This window comes from Pipistrellus kuhlii, unplaced genomic scaffold (assembly GCF_014108245.1).
Source record: "Pipistrellus kuhlii isolate mPipKuh1 unplaced genomic scaffold, mPipKuh1.p scaffold_m20_p_9, whole genome shotgun sequence".
In the NCBI taxonomy this organism is placed as follows: Eukaryota; Metazoa; Chordata; class Mammalia; order Chiroptera; family Vespertilionidae; genus Pipistrellus; species Pipistrellus kuhlii.
This window is the reverse complement of record NW_023425595.1, coordinates 25,510,519-25,531,545: the sequence shown is the minus strand read 5'-3', so window position 1 is coordinate 25,531,545 and position 21,027 is coordinate 25,510,519. Positions and strand designations below refer to the sequence as shown.

At 43.4% G+C, this 21,027-nt stretch overlaps 2 protein-coding genes and 1 pseudogene across 11 annotated transcripts in view; 1 reads left to right on the top strand and 2 right to left on the bottom strand.

Annotated features, from left to right (window-relative positions):
• Positions 1-1,326, bottom strand: part of LOC118712599 (elongin BC and Polycomb repressive complex 2-associated protein-like) — a 71,029-nt gene extending 69,703 nt beyond the window's left edge. The window contains exons 1-2 of the mRNA XM_045577894.1: positions 1,188-1,326; positions 524-946 (exon numbers count right to left, since the gene is read on the bottom strand). Coding sequence (XP_045433850.1) covers positions 524-946; positions 1,188-1,326 — 562 coding nt within the window. The remainder of the gene's footprint in view (positions 1-523; positions 947-1,187) is intronic.
• TEAD1 (TEA domain transcription factor 1) overlaps positions 93-21,027 on the top strand; it is a 255,016-nt gene continuing 234,081 nt past the window's right edge. For 7 of the 10 annotated variants that reach the window (XM_045578077.1, XM_045578076.1, XM_045578075.1 and 4 more), the window contains exons 1-2: positions 456-560; positions 8,306-8,428. In XM_045578077.1, the coding sequence (XP_045434033.1) occupies positions 8,390-8,428 (39 nt within the window). In that variant the 5' untranslated portion in view covers positions 456-560; positions 8,306-8,389. Of the gene's footprint in view, positions 561-1,255; positions 1,405-8,305; positions 8,429-21,027 lie in introns of all 10 variants that reach the window. The other 3 variants (XM_045578071.1, XM_036426504.2, XM_036426503.2) reach the window with 3 other exon arrangements.
• LOC118712595 lies at positions 19,408-19,936 on the bottom strand (annotated as a pseudogene).

The window sequence follows — 21,027 nt, the reverse complement described above, 5'->3', positions numbered from 1 at the left end:
GGCGGCAGGCCCCGCCCCCGGCCCCGGGCGGCAGGCCGCATGACGTCACCGAGGCCCCACCCCTCCGGAGCGAGTTCGGTCCTGGCGTTCATTTCATTCCTGTCCTCATTCCGAACATTCTTAGCATCGCTCGCGCCGCTCCTCGCCGCCCCGAGCCGAGCCTCTGCCGCCGCCGCCGCCGCGGCCCCGCCGCCCGCCGCGGGCGCCCACCAAGCACTTTGCAGACTCGCTTCCACCCCGCGGGCCAGTCCGCGCGGCGGGGCCCGGGCCCGGGGCGGCCGCGTCCGGCCGGGGACAGGCCATGCAGTGACGCCCCCCCCACCACCACCCATCCCGTCCACCTACCTTTGCCCGGAGCCGCGGGCAGCGGACCAGGGCGCCCACACGGCCCCGGGGCAGGAGCGGTGCTGAGGCGAGGGCTGGGGTGGTCCAGCCCGGGCACCCGGAGCCCAGCGGGGAGGGGAGCCGACGGGCACCGAGCGGAGGGCGGGAGAAGCGGCACCGAAGTTTGCCTCGGACTCACCGGGCGCGGCGGCGGCGGCGGCGGCTCCCTCCGCGAGGTAAGTTGGCGCGCGGGGCTGGTGCCGGGTGCGAGGGGGAGCGCGGGGCGCCGCGGGGTGGGTGGCCGGTGGCCCGTCCCTTTCCGGCGGCTGCTCTTTCCCTCCCGGCTCCGCTTTGTGTGAAGCGAGGCGGACGGGCGGGCGAGCGGGCACGCGGGAGGGCCGCGCCGGGCCCCCTCGCCCGCCTCCCCGCGCCTCCGTTGGAGGTGAGCCGCCCGGCGCCGCCGCGAGTGGCCGGGACGCCAAGTTGGGCCGCGCGCTGCAGAGCCCGTGCGGCAACAGGCGGCCCCGCGGGCGGCCCCGGAGGCGCCGGGCCGGCCGCGCCGCGCCCCCCGCGCCCCCCTCTCCCGCCCGCCCGCCCGCACGCGCACACACAGGCACATACCCTCACACCCACGGGCCGTTTTCACGTTTTGTTTTGTTTTTTCCCCCCCGGAGAAGTCAGAAGTTGGAGGGAGCGCGGGCGGGGGGAGCCGCCTGGGAGCCCGAAGCCAGTTCGATCCCCCCTTTCCCCCGCCCCCATAAACTCCAGACAGCCTCCCGGGCCGCCCCCCCCCCCCCCCCCCTCAGTCGTAGGGGCCCCCAGAGGCTGGGCCAGGGTCTGCGCCTCCGAATTGTGCTGCTGGCGGGGGTTTCGCTCCTTCTTCTCCAAGATGAAAGCGGGCACTGGTCGCCTTTGCCGCTTCTCCAGGCAGGACGGGTGCTGCCGCCGCCGCTCCTTCATTGCACATTCAAGTGGAAAATTTTCAGGAGTCAGCAGAAACATTGTGTCCAAAAAAGACTTGAGTCGCAGTTACCACCAAATCCTGGAGGAGAGACTCTCTCCCTGGAAAACTTCCCTTCGGTAGGAAATACTGGGAGATTTGTTTGTTTATTGGAAGAGGAATGATCCCCAGGAGGGAAGAAAAATCAGGGTGTACTTCTCAAGTCTTTGTTCGTAGCAGCAACACTTGTTTTCAAAAGTCCAGAGGCCCGCTTTAAAGAAAGTTCAACTTATGTGTTTCCTTTTTTAAAAGTATATTAAAAAAACAAAACAAAATAAAACTGAGGCAACATTTTTAAATGAGTTGAAAACAATAGAGGGCTCACACCTCCCTATTCTTCTCCCAGGAAAGAAATAAAATCCAGATCCCATTTTTCCTTGCTTTCAAATTCTTTTTTAAAGATTTATTTAAAGCTGAATGGTGTCACTGGATAAAAATATTTGCGAAACAATGAAATACCAGCCACCAGCATTTCTCAGAAGGCTTGTTAACTTCTCAGAGGCAAGTGGCTGCCTGTGATTTGTAGAAATGAAAATTGACCTCAGCGAGCACTGGAAACTTAAGAGACAGATGATGTTGCAGGAGCGGGTAATGTAAAAAGGCCATGTTTAAAAAACAAAAAACAGTGCCTTGGAGAAAGCCCAGGTCCTGGGAACAGAAAGGTCTGCAAAACCTATCAGGTATGAAAATAGTGTAAAAAAAAAAAAATAGAATGCTATAGATATTGCAAAGGAGCAGAACACGATCCGTTCAGGACAACCACACGCTTCTTCTTCCTCCCTACCTTTCACTAGGATCGTTTATTGAGGTGGCCTGATCGTTTGTGGTGTGCTGGGTTCCTGCAGGTGGTTACCTGAGCAGTCAGATCCCTCCCGGAAGACCTGATCTCCCTGCATTGTCAGTGCTGGGGGGAGTGGGGTCCTTTTCTGAGTCTGCCCTGGATCTTGATGATGCCTTATCCATGGGGGGGCTCCCCTGCTAGGGTACTCTGGAGGCAGGGGTTGGGAACAGCCCTGTGCTTTTCTTCACCCTTTCACAGTTGGGTTTGTGCCTTTCTGTAAATAGGGTCTTTTGGCTCAATCACATTTGAATGCTTATACGGGGCCAGTCTTAGGTCCAACTTTGGTAAGAATCTTTCCTCTTTAGAAGGAAACGGTAGAACTAATTACAGAGTGACTCAGAGAAGACAAATGGATTAGTTGAACCTTTGTCAACATCGAGGTTTTGAATTGTTGATAATTTTTTTTTTTCGGGGAAAGGCTTATTTTTCTAATCTCACTATTTCCATAAATGGTCACAGATATTTTTTGTTTAGCGTTTCTTTATATGTGCAACTCTGTTGAACTCTCAGGTTTCAGGTTTTCAACAGAGTTTACAATTCTTTTATTTGTTATTGGTATAAAAAAATGAACTGATAAGCAGTATCCATTACTGGTTCTTGCTGTTGGTATGAAAGTACCAAGGCAGACCATTTTATTTTTACTTAAATGATAAGTATTATTTGATCCACAGTTTTAGGGGGGATATTAGAATGTCTTTTCTTTCCTTTTTTTTTTTTTTTTTTTAATAACTTTGAAACAAAGCCAGTATGACACTTTGCCCTGACATTAAGAGGAAAAAATACATTATAGGTAAGAACCTTTGTTTAGAGTCCTCCTCTGTGTGATCTTTTGTAAGGTAGCAAATAGAACTCCAGAGAACATGCCTGAGAGATTATTAGAGATTTTTTTTCTTTCCCCAAAACATAAACCAGGACTCACCATGACATATACTTAATGAAATTTAATTTAAAGAGGAGGGCAACCTAGCTTAGTTTAAGCTTGATCGAAATGAATTTCTCACCGAGAGGTGCTTTCTTGCATTGTGGTACAATGTGTGTCTGCTCTGCAGTAGTGAACTAATTAAACATTAGGGAGAGTTGGGGTGGGGGTACAGCCTGGGGGAAGCCAGCTTTCTCCTCTGTTCCCCTTTTCTCTACCCCTTTTGCTTTATACAGCGTGAATTCTGTATTCGTACACTCACTTTGGGGACTGGCATCCCCTTTTATTTAGAAAAAGGACAACAAGCAGGTCATAAGGAAAACCAATGTTCTATGTTTTTGTTGCTTACACTTCAGTTATTTATAAACAATTTTGAATTTTGCTGGCTCTGACAGAACAGCAGATATAAGAGGGCATTTCTTAATGGGGGAAATTTGGGAAGAATATACTTGTAGTGTTCTGTCATCTGTGTTTAGATCATATTTATTGTACCATTTCAGTAAAAAAGTGTGTACAGGGACAGTTAGAGAATGTAGGTCCCAAATGTTATTTATATAGGTCTTTGAAGAAATGAGCTGTGCCATTAACAATATTTTAACATTTGTTGCTTCAGAAATGGATTGATATCTCTCATACACAAGGGTTGTAAAAAGACCTGCACATCTGTGGGATTACTCTTCTCCAATCTCATGTGTTATTACGTGTTAATTGTGAGCATAATTATACTGCCTGCAAATGAAAATTGTTGTGTTTTATCACTCAAAAGGTTGGTGCAAATAACTGCATGTATGATCTAGTGTATATAAGATGACCATGTTTACACACAGATAGCAGGCAGATAACACTTTTAAAGCTTGTGTTTTAGGCACCTAGTCTTGTTTCTAATAAAGAGATTGCAAAAGGAAAAAAAAATTGCTCAGTGAAAGCTATGCTTAGAGAGAGGTTGGTTCTGTTTAGTGGTAAAATTTTGGGGGCCTGTTTTCTCCGAAGACTAAAGAAGGCCAGAGCAAGTGTCCAGCTTTCTTTGTAGAACCGTAGGGAAATCAGAGGCCACCTATCTGTTGATAACTTCGGGCATGACAGTTTCACCCTTAGAGTTCAGTGACTGGAGCAGCAGAGTACTGATGTTCTATTTCTGAACTCAGTAAGAAAAAGTATATTGTAAGCTTTTGTTGCCCTTCGAGAAACTTAGACTTTGCTGCTGAGCTCCTGTGGACTCGCCGATGCCTGGAATAATCTTTTATAGCTTTGTGGTGCTTTTTCTTTTTTTCTTTTTATCTGTTGAAGACACAGATTACCCTGTGGCATTTAAATTAGATCCCAATCATGTTTGAACAGTATCAGTGATGTATTTTATTCGTCCATATTCACAAAGGTGATAATATCAAGTAACTCAGGTTCATGCTAAGCACTGACCGTTTCAGGGTTGGGCTTTTTAGCAAATACCATGTTAGAGGACACACCCCCCCCCCCCACTCCCCCCACCTGTATTATGATTTCTAGATTTTTCTGAAATCTGTGAAGTTTGGGACCTTTCCTATTCTGGGGTAGTTTTTGAAATGCTAGATTATTTGGACCTAAATATCTGGAGTGTTTTTGTGTGGGTTTTTATGTTGTTTTATTTCAAAGCTGTTAACTGTTGAAGAGTCCTTAATCTAACATACTCATCACAAGCTGCTTTGACCTTATCCCATATTTACACTCACTGTTGAAATTCAGCCATTTCTCCAGATGCATTTGGACTGCGTAGAGGTGCAGGATAGGAGAATTTCAAAATATTGAAATATGTATTTTTTTATTTTAATCAAAGCAAACGGGTGTGCTGAAGTGTAGGTTTTCAGGATGGTTTTCCTTAAAGGGTGGCTCACTCTCAGCTCTTAAGTTCTTTTGTTCACTGACTTTTTGCATGGTTGGGAGGATTCTCAAAAAAAAATAGTTTCCATAGTCTGGGAGTCCTGGCTAACTGTGAAACCACTGGTCTCTCTTCTGATTGGATTGGGCGGGGGTTTGTTCTAGGAGGCTGTCTTTTCTGCTTTTGTGGCAGACCAAAGGAAGGCTCCATGCTGGCTGTATTATGGGTCCCTCTCTCCTCCCCCTGGTTTTTTTTTTTTTTTTTTTTTTTTTTAAATCAATATTTACTACCCTGATGCCGTGCTTTCTGCCTTTTTCTCCCCCACATTAGTTTAAAAACCAATTAATTAAATCTCTGTCTTAGGATTTCATTAGTAGTTTTAGTTTAAGGGACAGGGTCCAACACTGGAAAATGAGTTTTAAAGAAAAATCCAGCTTATTGATGAACAAGTTAAGTCACTCTTGTCTCCAGTGGGAAATCTCTGGTTGCTTTTAGGCATCTGACAGGTTTAGACGTATGTGTTAAGTGACTGAAACACTATTGACGGAATATACAACAATGACGAGTGCTGTTGTTTTTACTGATATATAAACTGAAAAACTGCTGCTAATGGTGGGAAATGTTAATTATGTGAGAACATATTGAACTTATATTCTCTGGCATGAACTTTTAAAAAAATGCATGAACTGCACTGCCTTTTTTTTTTTTTTTTTTTTTTTTTTTTTTTTTTTTTTTTTTTTTTTTTTTTTTTTTTTTATAGGCACAGCTTTCTAATTATCATAATTCAGTTCAGCTCAGCTCTTGGACAGAGTTCAAGTGCAATCTCAATTTAACTTGAAAGGAGTTGTGTGTGTTTTTTTAAAACTGAGAATGTTTAAGAAATTTGAAAAGTTCATCCAAGAATGTTGTCTGCTTAGGTGTGGGAGATTTGGGGGATGAAATGAGTACCTTTCTGTAATAGTTAACTAGATCTGAGTGTTAGGAAAGACTCTATATTCTTTCTTTCTTTTTTAGCTTTGCACATACCCAAACCTGCATCTTGTGCATTTTTGCATAACCAGATGTTATGTGTTCTGAGCTCTCTTTGGAAACCAGTGTCTTTTCCCTAATAGATAGTAAACGAAAAAATGAATATTTTATTACTATGAAGGATATCATCTCTGCAAAGATAGGAACCTTTTTTTTTTTAGAGAGTAGAAAGAAAGGCAGAAATCTTATGAATTCATTCGACAGAGTCACCATTAATCTTTTATACCAACCCAGCCTTTAGAAGCCGATCTCCTTATCTGGAGTCTTTACACTTTGACTTGATGGCATTTTGTAAAGGGAGTCGTCTTTGTCAGCATTCATTCCAGTGTCCAATGTCCTTTAGATTTCCTATGATCTTATTGTCTTTTCAAAGCAAAAAAGAAAGTTAATGAAGCCCAGGCCCCAAATCCTCTGTGGAATCGATTTTAAGTGGAAGAAAGAACAACTTCAGCTGGACCTTCCTACTCCCCGACTCTCTCTCTGGCCTCACTTCTACTGCTAGAATGCAAAGGGAGCCCGCGGAAACCGAATGACTTCATTTGCTCTGGCACTTCAGAGCCGAATTCACTTCCATGGCGGTGAAATAAAAGGAGCCAAGTGTTTTAAATAGCCACTCCCCAAGGCCCGCCCGCCCCAGTGTTTTGAGAAAAGCTCATTGTCTGCTTGCAGCCCTAGCCAGGAGCCTGCCTGCCTTGCCCTCCCCCACCAGGCAGCTCCAGTTCTGAAGTTGACATCTGGTTTTCTCTCTGTTCACCTGATGTGTACCCATTCCCGCACCCACATGAGGTGTGTGCCTGTGTGTGTCTGTAGCAAACACCTATTTTTGACATTGAATGTGTGTGTGCTTCAAATCTCTCCTGGGATAGGGGGAGGCCCAGAATTAACAGCACAGAATAAAATGTAAACACAGTAGCCTGCCCTGCATGCCACTGCTGCTGGGCTTCTATCCGATGGTGCTTTCTGGGTAGGCATGCCTATTGTTGCAGCAGCAACAGGCGGCAGAAGTTGGGGCACCATATGGCGGATGTGGGCCTCAGATAAGCTGTCTGGTAATTTAGCTTATCAATAGCATTTTGATATGCTTCATTTTCAGATCACCCCTCACCATGGCTGGGGTGTCCTGGGGCCAGCTGATTCCAAAAAACTATTGAGGCCATTGTGAGCGATGCTTCCTTTGGTGGAATCTCTTTCAACCCTTTCTCCCTCTCTGCCTTTTCATCTGAAAGCCTTTGGGGAGACAATGGTGGTTAGAGTGGGAAAGAGCACTATCAGCTGAGGGAACCATCAGTCCCTAGCCCCCGGCCCTGTCTGGAAATCTGGGACTATTAGAACTTCATCGGGTATTTTTATTGAATGGAAAACAGTAAACAAACTACTTAGTAACATTTCATACTGGTAGAGCCGAGAAATTCCCATAATTCAAAATTTGCTTTTGTTTTACATACTGGAGAGATAAGGCTGATATTGTTCTTTTTTTGATAAAAGGTTTCCAGTTTTGTTGTGCATTAAAAATATGTCCCTCATTTTCTTTTACCTTTGAATTTTGTCTTAATCATAAAATGTAAAAATGATTAGCATCTACGTAACTGGATATCAGAGGATGTGTTAACAGTGATTTGGAGGCAAGAGTCAGCTTCCTTCCTGACTAGGAATTGTTAAACATGGAAATGTTTCTAGAAACCTCTACTCAGAGGCCAGATGAAGTTGAAGCAAAACTAAAATCTGTTCCACTATGAATTGAAGGAGGGGGACAGGTGGGGGGCAACTCTTGCAGAGCCAACTCAGATTTTTTGCACAGAGTAGGTGGCTCTGTGGACATTTGATGATGTACATGGCCATGTGCTTATCAGCCATGTGAATCTCGTTCAGCAAATATTGGGTGTCTTTGGTATGTGCCAGGCGCTGGAGGAGCCAGGGTAAGACTTCTGCCCCTTCCCAGTCCACCCTCCCTGCACATTGTCTCTCAAGTTAACAGGCCCCTCACTGTTCCCAGATTTTGATTTGGGATTAGTAATTGACAGTACATGGATCCTTTTACATGGTGAATTCAGGATGGTTCTGACTCAAACCCAGGGCAGCCTCGTTCTGCTCCTGCCCCTGGATCCTCTGCCACACCAGTCGTTCCCACCTGACCTGTGCCTGGCCATTACCCCTGGAGACTTAGGAGGGCTGTGGCAGGCACAATGTTTCCAGTTTTCTAAGAACCTATTGTGGTGTTCACCTCTGATTGGGAATAATTGCTCTTGGACTCTAATTTTTTTGTTACTTCTCATCCAAGGATGTTTTCCATTGATTTTTTTTTTTTTTTTTTTTTTTTTTTTTTTTTTTTTTTTTTTTTAGAGAGAGAGTGAAAGGGGTGGGGAAATACAGAGAGAGAAGCATCAATGTGAAGGAAACACATCAGTTTGTTCTCTCCCCCAGCACATGCCCAGACTGGAGCCAGGGATTGAGCCTGCAACCCAGGTATGTGCCCTTGACTGGAATTGAACTCTTGATCCTTCAATTTGAGGGCCAATGCTCTATCCATTGAGCGAAACTGGCTAGGGTGATACTCTAATTTTTATCCTTAGATTGAATGAGACAAAATGTGGCCATCCCTCCTAACTGAGTTGGGATTTTCCTCCCATCTATATTTGTGAGGTGATGTACCAAAGAACATATGCTGATTCTTTCGTTTTTACTTTTATTTTTAATTTACCTTTATTGTTGAAAGTATCACAAATGTCCCCCTCCCCCCTTTTTTTTTGTTTTTTTGGGGGGGCAGAAGGGACAAGAAGAGATTAACCAAAGAATTTATATGCATACCTATACTGAATGTTTATGGAATTCACATAGATGTTCTTGGTTGATTTTAAAGATACAACTGCACAAAAATAAGGTTGCAACTGCGAGAAGCAATAAAATGAGTAGAGCCACCTTCTTTGTGCTCAGCTTTCATCTGTTGCCCCTTGGGAGTGTAGCAGTTGTTTCCAGATGTGATAATAGAGGCCTGTGTCAGGCTTGCTGGGAAAGGGTTTAAAGACTAATTCTTACCTGGCTGCTTGCAGAGGTGTTTTTATTTTTTGAGTAGTGGGGATGCTGTCTGAACTGCTCGCTGAGCTCCTCAGATGGTATCCCTTGACACTGCAGAGTGCGGTGGTACAATGGGTGATGCTGACAGCAGCCTAGAGACGAACCCGCTGCTGATAAACCATATGTGGCTTTTCATTCTTTTTTCTCTGTTCCTTCCACCTTTGGGTTCCTTGAAATCCAGATGCTCCCAGTTCTACATAGAACTGCTACTTGACCCTGGACATTTAAACATTTACAGGTGCTACTGTGTGCCAGGGTTTTGGTGATCAGAAAAAGATGGCCAATGAATGGTGATCAGTAAAATTTACAGGAAGGGAAACAGGCATGTAAAGAGATCATCACAGTCTAGTGGGGAAACAGGGCTGAGGCAGAGTATCCCATGTTCCAAGATGCAAACTTCTCCTGTATTTGAACATACCCTTCAATTCTGATTGGCCAGGCCGTGGTCACCATCCATGATGTGGTTGCACACACTCATCAAAGCCTGTAGAATAGGGGTGTCAAACTCAATCAGAGAAGGGGCCAAAATCTAAAATCCAGCCTAAATCGCGGGCCGAATGGTTTACTGAACAGTCATAAACTGTCATTGTGATGGAAACGCAGCGGAGTGCAGTGATGACAGCACTGTGCGGGCCACATTGCAAGGCCTGGCGGGACGGATTTGGCCCGCGGGCCTTGTGTTTGACACATGTGCTGTAGAACAAATGCAGAATGCTTTTGTCACAGGGGGCGATAGTGTGCGGAGCAGCATGGATATTTGTCTCTTTGAGCAGTTGTTTTACGTATATCTTACCCAGTTTATTTTGCTTATACTTTACTCTTTATGTCTGCACAAGATTGACATACTTAAAAGGTTTCAGTATGCATAAAATAAGATTTCTGAGTGATACAGAAATATATATTTTGTTTGTTCATTTGTTAATCCTCATCTGAGGATATTTTTCTATTGATTTTTAGAAAGAGTGTAAGGGTGGGAGAGAGATAAAGAGAGAGAAACATCAATATGAGAGAAACACATTGATAGATTGTGTTTTGACCAAGGCCAAATAATGTGACCAGAGCCAAGCATCGAACCTGCAACAGATGTATATGCCCTTGACCAGAATCAAACCTGAGACCCTTCAGTCTGCAGGCCAACGTTCTATCCACTGAGCCAAACTGGGTAGGATGCAACAATATCTTTTCAAAATTAAATTTTATTGATTTTAGAGAGAGGAAGGGAGAGGGGCAGAGAGATAGAAGCATCATTGATGGGCTGTCTCCTGCACATTCCCTCTGGAGATGGAGCTAGCAATCCAGATATATGCCTTGACTGGGAATTGAACAGTTACCTCTTGGTTCTTAGGTTGAAGCTCAACCACGCCGGCTGAGCACCTTATTTGGATTCTTGGCTCAGCCACTCACTGGTTCTGTGGCCCTGGTCAAATTACATTGGACCTCCTCTCTCGAACTTAATTCGTTCTGGAAGGTTGTTTGAGAAGTGATTTGCTCAAAAACAGAATCATTTTCCCCTATTAGAATTTTGTAAATTGGATTAATCCATCCCTGACCCCCAAATGATTCCCTGTTTTAACCTTTCTTATATAAATACAATACATGTCTAATATACTGTTTATAAACACTTCTTTTCTTAAATTTATCAAACCATCCCATACTAGCCTTAAACAAAATTTTCATGTATCACTGCCTCAGAAATGCTACCAGCTAACTACTTTTTCTTTATCCAATCAACAACAGTTTTTCTACCTATTCAAGTGCCTGTAATTGTTGTTTTGTGATCACATTCATACCCTTAGCAACATTAACCCTCTTTATGTTTTAAAATTATACTAATCATCAATTTCACCAGCAATAAAAGCATTCTTTCCTTTGTTTGTTGCCTGAAGGACACTTTTTTTTTTATAATATATTTTATTGATTTTGTACAGAGAGGAAGGGAGAGAGATAGAGAGCCAGAAACATCGATGAGAGAGAGTCATCAGTCAGTTGCCTCTTGCACACCCCCCTACTGGGGATATGCCCGCAACCAAGGTACATGCCCTTGACCGGAATCGAACCCAGGTCCTTTCAGTCCTCAAGCCGACGCTCTATCCATTGAGCTAAACCGGTTTCGGCGTGAAGGACACTTTCTGTCATGCTGAGGTATCATCATGAAAGGGTTGTCAGGTTGAAAACCGAGATATTTTTTTTCTATGGACAACTTGGTTGAAAACTGAATTGTTTGAGATGGGAGACTTTTGAGAAACGAGGTTTGACTGTACCTCCTCTCTCAGCCTCAGTGTTCCCATTTGGAAATCCTGATAGAATGCCTCCTGTATGCCTGACATTTAGTAAGTGTTCAGTAAATGACAAATTCAAATGTTATCTTGCCTACCACATCTTCACAGATTTCCTGCCAGGTCAGCCTGGACGGGTATTCTTGAGGAACACCCAGGGCTGAGGCAGAGTTACTTAGGAGAACCGGACTTCTGGTCTCAGGCAAATGGACAGAAATCCAGGGCAGGCTGGTACATCCCATAAAGTCCTGGACTATTAATCGCTTTGAACCACACTTCCCCTGTTGATAAAGTGGAGGAAATCCATCAGTAAATACATCATATTTGAGGTCATTCTTTGCCAAGTGGTAGTACGAATCAAATGGAAATGCTTCTGAAAAAGTGAGTTTGATGTACCTTCATCCACGCAAAAGGAAACTCTTTTCTTAGGTTCTTACTTAGGAACTGTGCTCCTAACTTTGGGATTGGGTTCTGAAAGCTCTTCTCTAAGGTGGTTGAAAGGAACACTTCACAGAGATTCTGTGATTAGAGCCCTGGGCCTGCTGGCAGCTCCCTTGAGGAGTTCCTGTCCGCTGGTGGTGTGAGGGCATTAAGCCTCAGGTGGGAGAGAACTAGGGGCAGAGAGGAACCACCCCGTACCTTTAGAGAGAGTAGAAGTGAGGGGGAGAGGCAGAGAGAAACATCCATGGTGAGAGATAAACATTGTTTGATTGCCTCCCCCAAGGGCCAGGGATAAAGCCTGCAACCGAGGTACATGCCTTTGACCAGAATGGAACCCGAGACCCTTTAGTCTGCAGGGTGAAACTCTTTATCTATCCACTGAGCCAAACCTGCTATGGCTCCTGCACTGCTTAATACCCGCTTAGTGCAAGCTGTTGCTTAATTTGTGCCCTCAGTTTCGTCATCTGAAAAATGGGGATGACGTTATCTATCTAGAAGAGTTGTGGTAAAGTTTAGTTAAAAGCTAGCTCAGTGTGGCTGCTATTAAAATCCCCAGCCAGCCTGCTCCTCCAAGTAGGTACTCCAAGCTCAGGAATTAAGTCTTTGCTTTGCCACTCCCAGCAGGCTCTTTGCTTTGGGTCTTAAACATAATTTACATAATAATTAACACTTTTATGTGAATGGTAGCCCAGCCCTTTGCCAATATATTTGCATATGTAAGAGCGTGTTTGTTAATCTAAGATGAGTGTCTGCTTGGGTTAGTACCCTGGGTAGAGTGGGTAGAGACCTACTTTTTCCACTCCGAAGCCTTAAGCGAGCTGTGTCTGCTTAGATCCCTAGCTACACTTCAGTGTGGGTCAGCGTCCCCTCCTTTGTGGACCCGGGCGGGCCACTCCCTGCTATTGCTTTGAGTAGTTAAGATTGTTTTGTGTGAGCCAGGGCTGGAGAACACATCTATTGTCTCTTAGCACAGTATGTAGAACTAATGTGGTTTCCCAGTCTTTAGGTTAAAAATTACTTGAGGGATGTGTGAAGTTGTTGGGGACAGGGATTTTTTAAAGGCAGCTAGCTAACTGTTGAAGAAGGGAGAAAGGTTGATTTAAAAAACAGTTGGTTCACAATCTTGTGAATCTACTAAAAAACAACAGCTATGACGTTTTGTTCAGAGTTGTTTCCTTAAAACACTGATGAGATGCTGTAAGAACTTAAGTTTTATTTATGTAAATTAGCTTATGATAAAATTGGTTTTGTTACGCCTTTTTCACTTAACATCTTGAAACATGTCGTCGATATTAACTGAGGACTTACTGTACTTGAAAAGGGTGGGTAAGTTATAATTTCACAGGAAAAACAGAACAGTCAATATAGTTATCATGGAATAGCATTGACTGTGCACACCAGCATTTCTCACACTCACGTGACATTTGTTTCATTCAAAGTGGCCATCTAAGACTTTGCATTTGTACTAGTTTACTGGTTTTAGTGAGGATCCTAAAGATATATGTAAAATGGAAGCTTTTTTATTTTTTATTTTATAAAGAATGATTCTAATGGTGTGGAATGACTCCCTCCTTAATGATAGATGTTGACTGTGTCCAACCGCCCATGTAGCTTATACTTTAAACAGCCCAAGAACTGAAGTCATGAAGAACAAACTAGGAGATCATGAGGCCACAAGTCAACTATTGAATCTGATTTGTACACTGATTTAAGATGGGGGGAAAAAAGAAACTCACAGTCAGGTTAATTTATATCTCACGCTACAGGCTGCGCGTGGCCCAGTTTTTTCTTAATTTCAACTTGTTTTTTCTGGTTCCTGAGACCTTCCACCAGATGCTGTCTCCCTCATAATATCTGTTTGTGGCAGTTTTTATCCATTTGCATTTTCGGAAGGGTTGTTCTTTACTGTTCATGTGGCTGTGTAAAGGCTTGCCTGCCACAGGCCTGGCTTATGCTTCTTGTCTTGGCGTAATCCTTAATAATCAGCGCCCCTTTTTACTTTCAAATGTCCGGTGGACGGTAAACTACATGGTCATTCTACTAATAGGAAACTGGCTGGCTCCCTTTAATTAAGCAGAATGGAGAGAAAATCCGGGCAGGAGGCCTTTGTAGTGTCCTGGTGTTGAGCTCTAGACAGTATCATTCTTGAAGGAGTGTCCCATGCTGTTGTGAGCCCTGAGCTATAATAGAAGGGAATTTCAGGGAACAACTTGTCCTATAAACATGTGCTAGTTTCAACCAAAGTGTTTAGAATCCTCAGCTATTCTGAGGATCAATTCCTAATGTATGAAAAAAAAAAATTTTTTTCTCATCATTTATAGGAATGATTCAGCATTGGTTCATTTCCTTTTTGACTAGTAAAGTAATTTAGGAAGCTTTTCCCAGTGGAATTTTGAAAGGTTTGTCATTGAAATTTGGGGCATTTCTGATGATGTTGGACCTGTGCTTTCAACAGTCTTTGGTTTCGAACTCGCTTATCTGCGTTCTTCGGAGACTGTGTAAAGATGTTCGATGGTGTGCCTGAATACACATGGCATGGGAAATGGAGTGGGATTTTAGGAATTAAAGAAATTTTATTACTTTGCCTAAATCTAAACGTAATTGTAACAGCACTCATTGGCTGCAGGTGGATCTCTTGATACCACTATGTACTGAGTTATTTTATCCATGGTTTAAGCCACATGTGTCAAACACAAGGCCCGCGGGCCATCGGGCCAAATCCGTCCCGCCAGGCCTTGCAATGTGGCCCGCACCGCGCTGTCATCACTGCACTCCGCTGCGTTTCCATCACAATGACAGTTTATGACTGTTCAGTAAACCATTCGGCCCGCGATTTAGGCTGGATTTTAGATTTTGGCCCCTTCTCTGATTGAGTTCAACACCCCTAGTTTAAGCAGTAACTTGGGAAAGTGTTGCTGAAACAGTGGCGTCTAGGCTTTGCTGTTGTGTGCCTGGAGAACTGTTTTCTTATTGGGGCCAATCATTTGGGAGAAGGCCTTTAAAGTCCTCTAGGGACTTCCAACTGGGGGGAAAGAAAGGCTGTTGGATAGCCCCCGATATTGGCTTTCCCTGGGACTTTGGGCAAATTGCTTGAAAATCTTTGGTTTCTTTTACTGGGAAGATGATACTGGGCCATCTGCCCCTCAAGCCAGCTTTTGAGCTGAGCTTTAGATTAAAGAGATAAAATGTGAATGCCTCAGGCAGAAAAGTCTAGGAGAATTACCTTGTCTGAGTCATCCCATCCACCACACTGCACACTCCTCCTCAAACTAGACTTTGTGGAGGAGGTGCAAGTCTTCTGAGTTCATGCTATAACTCTTCTTTTAGTGGCACTAATTCTTTGGGCCACTCTGGGAGAATTTGGATAAGAAAGGAAGGCTCGTAGGTCAGATTCTGTCTTATGCCCATTCTTCATTCAGCATTACCTTTTCTTGGAACCTAAGAGCTCCAATTTGTAGTTGAAGAAGGTGAAGCTCAGAGAGGTTTAGTAATCTGCCCCAGGGCCCACAGCCTGAGTTACAGGGCCAAATTTAAGGCCAGTTCCTAGATTGTGTGACTTCACAGTTGCCAGACTAACAGAAGTCTGTTCATTAAGTCACTCTGGTTTTATTGTGTCATTGAATGGATTTAAGATTGATTGTGGCATTGAAACAAAGGTAGACTTCCCTCACTTGGAGTATCTGTCCACAAAAGGCCAAGTACTCAAAAGTACACAAAGCACAAAAAGCACAGAGTATTTTGTGTTCTTGGTGACCCATTTTACTCTACCTTCAGAACAAACATGTGGCTAAGGTTCTAAAATGCTGGGCGTGACTCAGTCAAGCTCTTCCCACCCTAGTCATTCATCCTCCTGAGAAGGGGCAAGATTCACCTTTCCCTTTTGGTTTCAGATGACAGAGGCTGTAATATCATTCACCCCTCAGACTGGTTGTACTGGCCATTGAAAATGTGAGGGTAATCCTACTACTAATGAAGGGGCTGGGTTGATCCAGACTGCTCTACAGGTGTGTGTGTGTGTGTGTGTGTATGTTTATGGGCTGGGGGCTGTTGTGGTTTTGAAGCTTGGAACTGGACCTACCAGTTTATCTGGTTTTTCTTTGGAATGTGCTCTGTTGGCAGGCTGTCAGAATAATTTAGCCCCCTCTACCACTAGGAAGGTTTGGATATGGAAATGACTCATGCTGGGGGTAGAGTTTAGGCATATGACCTTGACTTCACTCCAGGATAGTGGGAGTGCTGGGGAACCTAAGAGATGGAGAGAATTTCTGCCCTTGACACCCACGTGACTTGGGCTCTGTCTTAGGGTGTGATATGTGATGGGCAGTGGTAGGGGCGCTCGGTAGAAAGGAGTTAACTGCTTCCTCAGCCCTTAATAATCAGGCCTCTAAAAAAAAGTCATTAAGGGCTTTGAAATGGGATTGCTAATGGAGTTGCTGTCCATCTTTGACATCTTGGTGGTTGGTGTTTAGTGGAAGGGAGTGGACTGGTTGATACTGTCTTTTCCTCTGTTCACCCAGCTCTGGTCACTCTGGGACTTGTGCCCATGTATTTCCCTCCTTCTCAGGACATGTCCCTTTCTTAGACTTTCTCCACTGACTTTCTGCTATTGGCCATTTTGGTGTTGACCTAAATTTGTATAGTTCTCTAGTGCTTGATATATTTAGTTAAGCAACCTAAAAGCATGGCTTTGAAGTCAGACCTGAGTTCCGCTTATTGGCTGGGATAGCAGGTAAAGTATTTAATCTCTTTGGGACTCCATTTCCTTATCTGAAAAATGAAGAAAATAATAATGCCTCCTGAGTGTGAGTTTAAAGTGAAATATGATGAAATATGGTAAATGGCCCACAGTGAGTATCTCCATTTGTTCCCCCAACCCATTTTGAACTCTCCTGCTTCCTCTACCCTTTGTTTCTCCATCCAAGATCCAGAGGATTTGTCCCAGCTAGACTGCATTCGTCTGACAGGTGCTCATTTATTTGCTTCCCCCCCCCCCCCCCCATCTTTCTCCTTTGGGTTCAATGTTAAGCTGGATTTCTTGCTCTGTTATTTTTCTCCCCTTTTCTCCAGACCATTTTTGCCTTCTTGTTTTTACACATACACACTTGCACACATGCCTTCCACTTTTCATGTTTTCTCCTCCGCTCTTATCACTTTGAGATTTTAGAGTCTGCCTCTGCAGCTCCCCAGTTTCACCAAAAATGGTCATCCCTAAAGCAGCACTTCTCAGCCCTCTCTCTTTAACACTGGAGAGCATTGACTCTTTTGGATTGTGGCGTTACCAGCCCTCTTAAAAGTTGCTACTATTTTGAAAAGACAGAACTCATTCTGATTCTCATTATGCTCATGAATTCGTGGAGTCACCCACATTTCACCCTCTTGTCTGGTTGTCCTTGAGGATCTTCTCTAATTTTTCTGAACCCCAGTATCCTTACCTGTAAAATGGACATAGCATTCCTTGTGTGCTATCACAAGGGTTAACTGAGGGCCAGCACATGCCTGGCAGAGCGTAAGTGTCCCATAAATGTTAGCTGCTGATGTGATTATGACTGCGATTACCGCCCCCAGCAACCACGACTTTGAGTGCCGAATGCTTCTCCCCATAGCATCTTTCTCTCTCTTTGAAGGAGGAGGACAGGATTGCTGTCTACTTTTAATTTTAGGTTTTCTAAAGTTTTATTATGGAAAAATTCAGCACAGTAGAGGGTCATGAGCCCCCCTGGGACCACCATCCCTTAGCAGTAGTCATAAAGTCATGGCCATTATTGTTTCTTCTATCCCCCTATCTCCTTTCTCATCTCTAATTTTTTTGGGTATGTATTTTTAACAATATGATTCTTTTGAAAAAACAACAAAGTATAAAAGTATAATATCATAGAGACATTTTAATAATTCTTCAATATCAAATACCTAGTCGCTGTTCAATTTTCCTGGATTGTCTCAAATGTTTTCCCACAGTTGGTTTGTTCAATTCAGGTTTCAAACAAGACCAACAGGTTATATATGGTTAATATGTTTCTTAAAAATCTTTTAAGGCTTCTCCTCTGCCTTTTTTTTCTCTCTTTCTTTCTTGCAGTTGATTTGTTATTTAAAAAGCCTCATTGTTTCTCTTGTGGCGTTTTCCTCATTTTGATTTTCGCAGTTGCATCCCCATGTCCTGGTTATGTTCTATCTTCTGTATTTCCTATAAATGGGGATTTAGATCTAGAAGCTTGGTCTGATTCAGGTTAAATTTTTTTATTTTCTGGACAGGAATATTTTATAACTAGTATTCCACCAGAAGGCCCCTAATGTGTAGTTGTCTCATCTTTGTGATATTAGCAGTCATTGATTTATGATTTCTGCCTATGTCTATTATTTTATATGCGTCACTGGTAATATTCTAATTCTCTCATTCTTTTTTCATTCATTAGCTAGAATACTCTTTTATTGTTATTTTTTTCTACTTTATTATTTGTTTTTTTGAAGTCTCACAGGTTTGTACAGATAATCCAAATGAAAGAGGCTAGGCTACATTTGAGGAAAAGAAGCAGCTAAGGATCATTAAGCTTGTGCTTGGCCTTAATCCTTGCCATAGTTCTGGTAGTAGATATTTCTACGATCTCTTATTTTCCAGGTAAGGCTGTGGGAGAGAAGTGGCTTGTTCAGGATTGTAGGTCAGAGATCCTGTTTCTTCCAACTTTGGTCCGTTCTAGTGGTCACTACAGATGAGAGCCAAAAGCTGCACAAAGATTGAGGCCCTTCCAAAGCATGCAGCCTGGTCTTACTAGTAGCCTTAAGCCATGGCAAGAGTCCTCCCACTTCTCTGCCACCAGATACCATGCTCCCACAGCTCTCCTCTTTAGCACTTCTGGGTGTTCAAGTACCTGGGTTTATCAGTAGGTTAAGCTAAAGTAGGATCCACTGTCTTATTCACTACTGTCCCATGATGAATGAATCCGACTGTGATTGGCTATTACATTGCTGCCTCCTAAATGATGTCCCTCTCTCAGTATTTATGCTTGGAGGTAAGTACTTAATGGTGGATATTAAATAAAAAAGAAGAGCGGGGAAAAGATAAAGAGCAGATACATTAACTAAAAGCAGGAAATTAATACCAGAATTTCAGAGCAGAGCAGCACTGCAATAAAGAATTTCTTGAGGGGGCTCTGTGCTTGGCAGTTCCTCAAGTCTAGGAGAAGATAAGAGCCTAAGGCTCCCTCCAGAAAAAAACAAGTGACCTTTACTCAGCAGCTGGGAGTGACCTTCAGTATAGACCAACTGGCTGCCTGGATCCAACTATGGAATCTTTTGTCAGTTTTAAAGTAAGATCAGATGCCCTTTTGTAGGCTGCTTCTTCCCTTGAGCTGATGGGTACCGGAAGCCTATGGTTTGATTCTCACTCTCACCTCATTACAAAAAGATGATTGTGTGTGGCAGTGGATTATGTGGGCAGAGTAAACTTCAGATAGAAATTGGAAATAAGGGATCTGGCTTGCCTCAGTGGGGTGGGGCACGAAAAACCATAAAACCAGAGTCACACTTAAAGGTACATTGTTGAGAAACCAAAAATGTAAAATCCATGACCTGTCATTATTACATCAACATTAATAAAAAAGATGCATTTTAACAAAAAGTTTGATATTCAGAACAGAATAAAAATACATGATTTATAAATACATAAATATCCATGCACACTTTTACAATGATAGCTCCTGGGAGAATGAGACCTTTTAAAATGCCACTTTCATTCCAACTACCTCTTTTCTACATATTGGTAATACCAGGCGTCTTAAGAGAGCTTCTGTGGTCAAAGTCACATTCGTCCTCGCATCCCTGATAGCCTGTAGCTGATAATGAAAATGTGATGCATCGTCTGCCTTTGCTTTGATGCTTTTTCATTAATTCACTTCTGGTAGTAAACGGCAGGTTTTCCACTTCAATCCCATCAGCCATTTCCAGCACCTTATCTAAAAGGTTTTTATTGTAACTGCCGACACCAGAGAGAGGAACAGCAGCTGGTCCAGGTGGCTGCCGCCATGGGGAGGGTCGCAAGTGTCGGGCAGGTGGCACAGATGAATTCTAAGTGGGCCTTCCATTGCTTTTTGCTCGCCAAGGAAGCCAGGGAGTGGAACAGCTAGGTATGTACCTACCGTACTCCTGAAACCCGCTCTCTCACTGCTGTGGTGGCCTCGCCACCCATCATGGTGCCCTCTGCTGCCAAGGACCAGACCCACCCCTAGAATACTCTTTTTTTTCTTTTCTTTATTGATTGAGGTATTACATATGTGTCCTTATTCCCTCATTGGTTCCTCTCACACCCACCGGCTCCCCCCACACACACACTCATGCCCTCTTTTAGAGAGACTTTCTGATCAATTATTTGGTTAACCTGGTGAATAGTTTATATAGGAAAGGCAGGTTTCTGGGTTTTTTTGTTTTGTTTTTTTATATCCTTATACAATCATAGGTTTTAAATGATTGGATGCTTTTGAATCCATTGTAGTTACTTTTTAAAAAGTATATATTTTTTATTGCTGATAGTATTACAGTTATTACCCATTTCCCCCCTCCACACCCTCCTTCCTAGTCCCCACCCATCCCCCCAGGTCTTCACTATCCTATTGCCTGTGTCCATGGCTATGCACATAGGTATATAAGTTCTTTGTTTTATCTCTTCTTGTCTCCCCAGCCACACATCAAGGCATCATCAATTACTGTCTTCATTGATACTCAATTGGTACCATCTTTGGCCAGTGGGAGTTTCTTTAGTTTACTCATGTGTCCTTTTGATGTGACCCTGCTAGTTTTTGATAGGTTACTTGCTATCCAATCTCTTCTTGTATGTTCTTGGACTTAAAATGGATAATTTCTGTAGAATTTTGGTTTATTTTAGTGGGAAATGGTATTTCAGGGCTACAATGTGGTGCTAGGAAGGTTCTCTGCTCCCCATCCCCCAACCATGTCAACTTGTTGATCCAACTCCCCATTCTTGCTTACTTGTCTCATGCTGGCCCCATTGACTCTCATTTGCCACTTACATGCCTGTGCTTATCCTCTTGTTTTTTTCTCCATTAAGAAAAAAGCCAAATTGAAGAATTCCCCATGGACAGTTCATAGTTTGACTCTCACCTCAAAGGCCAAAGCTCATGATAACTTAGACTTCACTTAAGATCTTGGTGATATTTGGTCTACCCCTTGTTTAAATAACTAGAAGGTGAGAAATTTCTTATTACCTCTCAGAGCCATTCAGACTACAAATTGTAATTTGATGATATTCTTGGGATCATTTGCACA